General features: G+C 43.2%; 1 protein-coding gene across 6 annotated transcripts in view; it reads right to left on the bottom strand.

Moving 5' to 3' along the window:
• Positions 1–208: 208 nt before the first annotated feature.
• The window catches only part of PIGL (phosphatidylinositol glycan anchor biosynthesis class L), an 86,518-nt gene continuing 83,421 nt past the window's right edge, over positions 209–3,305 (bottom strand). For 3 of the 6 annotated variants that reach the window (XR_012657337.1, XM_032784416.2, XM_032784375.2), the window contains 2 exons: positions 2,158–2,291; positions 209–955 (listed from right to left, as the gene is read on the bottom strand). Coding sequence is in view for 4 of the 6 variants with exons in the window: in XM_032784416.2 (XP_032640307.1) it covers positions 857–955; positions 2,158–2,291 (233 nt within the window). In the remaining 2 variants the exon portion in view is untranslated. Of the gene's footprint in view, positions 956–2,157; positions 2,292–3,305 lie in introns of those variants that run through there. The other 3 variants (XM_075074001.1, XM_075074000.1, XR_004374218.2) reach the window with 3 other exon arrangements.

The raw sequence follows: 3,305 nt of genomic DNA on the forward strand, positions 1-3,305 counted from the left end.
AGAACTGGCTGGCGCCCTCTCACTTGTAACTTCATTCGTACACCCCGCACATCCTGGTGAAAAACAGCTTAGGTTCAGCGGATCTCAAAGACTTTGTCTGGAAGCAGGAATAAATACTAGTGTTTCACAAGGTACAGTCCAGCAGAGTAAAGCTCGTATCACAGGGTGGCTTGGAGGGTCGAGATGGAACAATAAGAGTTCAGTGCAATTATATTAATCTGTATAATTTTTAATATTTTATCCCTAAACTTTTGGCATTTTAAAGTCAAGAAACCAGCCCTCCATTAGCAGGAACTGGCTGACTGATAGGCAGGCCTGTGTGGTTCAGTGTTACAGCCTGAGGGCTGTGAGGATCCTGGTTCAAACCCCAAGGGACAATGTGTATCCTTAGACAAGTAACTCCTAGTGCCTGATCTTTACAGCAGAGGGAAATGGATAAAAAGCAGGAATCACCAGGTGGTGATCTGGGCCTGGTCTCCCTGGGGAAACCCACTGCAAAAGCACATACAGTAAATGCTGTATCCTAAACACCTCCAAAATTCTACTTCACTACTAATTAGACTCAGATCAATCTGATTTGCTGGTGGTTCTAAGATCAGTTATGCTATTACAATGGGAGTTCAGTAATTGTTTGAACCCAGGCTGTCAGGCAAAGGACACCTAGAAGGATGTAAATACTGTATGTTTCAATCTGAAAGGCTGCAGGGCACCCAGAAGGTGGAATTCTGTCCTCTTCTTGAGACATTAAAGAAGCAAGAGCTTTCAATAGTGCTTGGTCAGGCAGAGTCTCTCTTTTCTTTGTCTCCCTTCTCTGGTCTCTCAATACCCCTGGAAGTGTGTATGATTCTCCTTTTCTTTACAGACAGCAAAGTGAATTGATCACCATGAAGCGTGAGAACAGGATATAGGTGTGGCGGAACCAGAGAAGCTGGCTGTGATGGCACCGCATGGCTCTCTAGAAAGATAAAAATATGCAAGAAAACATTAGACCTTCCAAACCCATTCGGAAGACAGCTTTCAGGGCTTTCTGTAAAGTTCTCTATTAGATTTACAGTGAAATCTGTCTTCAGTGACCCACCAAAGGACCAGCACAAACACAGCTTAGCAGCGGTGGGATTCTGACTAAACTCAAACAATGCTATACTGGAATCACTGGGGCTATTTTCAAGTGGTTGCATGTGACCGGAAGTTGCTAGTTGGGGCCCATTTCATGTATTTATGACATGCCACTTGGAAAGTAAGTTTCAGTAGGAAGGTCAGATTCAAGGGTCTAGCCACTGTGGCTTGAAATATCAGAGGATTTTTTGTACTTGGAACTTTCTGTTACTACCCTCAACAATACAACAGTGCTATGGGTGTTACTTGTCGATTAGGAGCACTGTTTGCTCTGTAATGTTTACTTTAATATACTGTGGCGGGAGCTCTAATCATATGGTGATAAGAGGTTTCTTGACTAGAATGTAGAGAGATTTCACACAGCAGAATAACCCAAAGTGTGCCCAAAAGACAGGGCAACTTGCTAAGAGCCTGCTGCCACAAGTATTCATATAACACAGAAAGCATATCAAGATAGAATCCTGCATGCTCGGAACTGTAGTGTCCACAGTCCACATCACCATCAAATATAAGAGTGCACTCTGACCACCCAGAGTCTAAGAGCTGCCCAATCCCACCATCTGAATGGCGTACAAAGCAACTTGTCTTGACAAGTAAATATTCCTAGAAGCAAATCCATTGATGCTTCATAAATCAAAGACTGATTATTCATAAATCAAAGAACTAGTTAAATTAATGGAGGATAGGTCCATCTATGGCTATTAGCCAGGATTGGCAGGAATGGTGTCTCTAGCGTCTGTTTGCCAGAAGCTGGGAATGAGCGACAGGGGATGGATCACTTGATGATTACTTGTTCTGCTCATTCCCTCTGGGCACCTGGCATTGGCCACTGTCGGAAGACAGGATACTGGGCTAGATGGACCTTTGGTCTGACCCAGTATGGCCATTCTTATGTTCTTATGACTGTTTGAAATGTGCCAATTACACTCCATGTGCAGTATATATATTTTTAAGTTCTACATGCATGAGGCACTTTTGGTTGAAGCTCTCACAAGGATTCTGAAATGCTCAAACAGGCTGGGGAGGAACAATGCATCTCACCTTGGCTTGCTCAGACTCCTCCTTGGTTAGTATAAAGAGAACATCCTGCGACTGGAGGCAGCTAATGGGCACATCCAGGATGGAGATATACTTCCGGAGGAGGTTTACTGACTTGAGCGTAAGGACCTGGCACCCTGAGCAGAGCAACAGGAGAAAGAATGCAAAACAACAAGATGATTACAAGCTCACAGCATCACGAGGGTAGGCAAAGCCCCCAGCCTCTTGTGCGACAGCCCACCGGCAATTCAAATTCTGTCAGAACCTACTTTTGTGCCATGTGAATTTCTGTTCAATTCTGTTTGCTTCTTAGCTATTCTGCTGAGAGCAAACTTAGATTCCCAAGAAGGAAACCTGGGTTTAAAGGGTGGATGCCTTTTTATGACAATCTAAATTATTTCTGAGCTTATTTAAGCACAGTCCTGTTCTCACTGAAATGCATGGGAAGGACCTTTGAATGCCAACACTGTATCATTTGAAGGTAGTTAAATAAGCAGCCCTAGCTTCATTTGACTGTCCATCTAGTCCAATTTTCAACATGCTTTGCTACATAAATGAGCGTTTTCAGGGTCCAGGAATGACTGCATAAGATATTAACACAGGGAGGTGATTACATGTTAATAGGAGCTCAAAACCCATCACCTGGATGTTTGTCATGCAGGGGGCGAAAGGAGCATGCAGAACAGATTCAGCTATGGTTCATATATTTCCCCTGATTCTAAGAAATCTTTGAACTCAAAAGTTAATTGCTAAATTTCTTTCATGGCTAAATTGTATTTATTGATGAGCTCAGCTGCTGGTCCCATTAAGGAATTGTAGCTCTTTGGGAAAGTGCCTTGAAATGTTCTGACACTTCAGAAGTTGACATTATTATGTTCTTTACTTTAGGCATTACTTTGAGTTTGACAGATGAGAACAGTCACATTGTATAGACATAGGATCTGCAATCAGATGCACTGCAGCATGCCCCTGCAATCTGAATGAAACTCTGAAGGGAGGGTGCAAAGAGAGGCCTGAACTGTCTCAACATCTGTATGTTGCGGAGAAACTAAATGGATTCTTTGCTTCAGTCTTCACGGCTGAGGATGTTAGGGAGATACCCAAACCTGAGCCGGCTTTTGTAGGTGACAAATCTGAGGAACTGTCACAGA

This window comes from Chelonoidis abingdonii, chromosome 20 (assembly GCF_003597395.2).
Source record: "Chelonoidis abingdonii isolate Lonesome George chromosome 20, CheloAbing_2.0, whole genome shotgun sequence".
NCBI lineage: Eukaryota > Metazoa > Chordata > Testudines > Testudinidae > Chelonoidis > Chelonoidis abingdonii.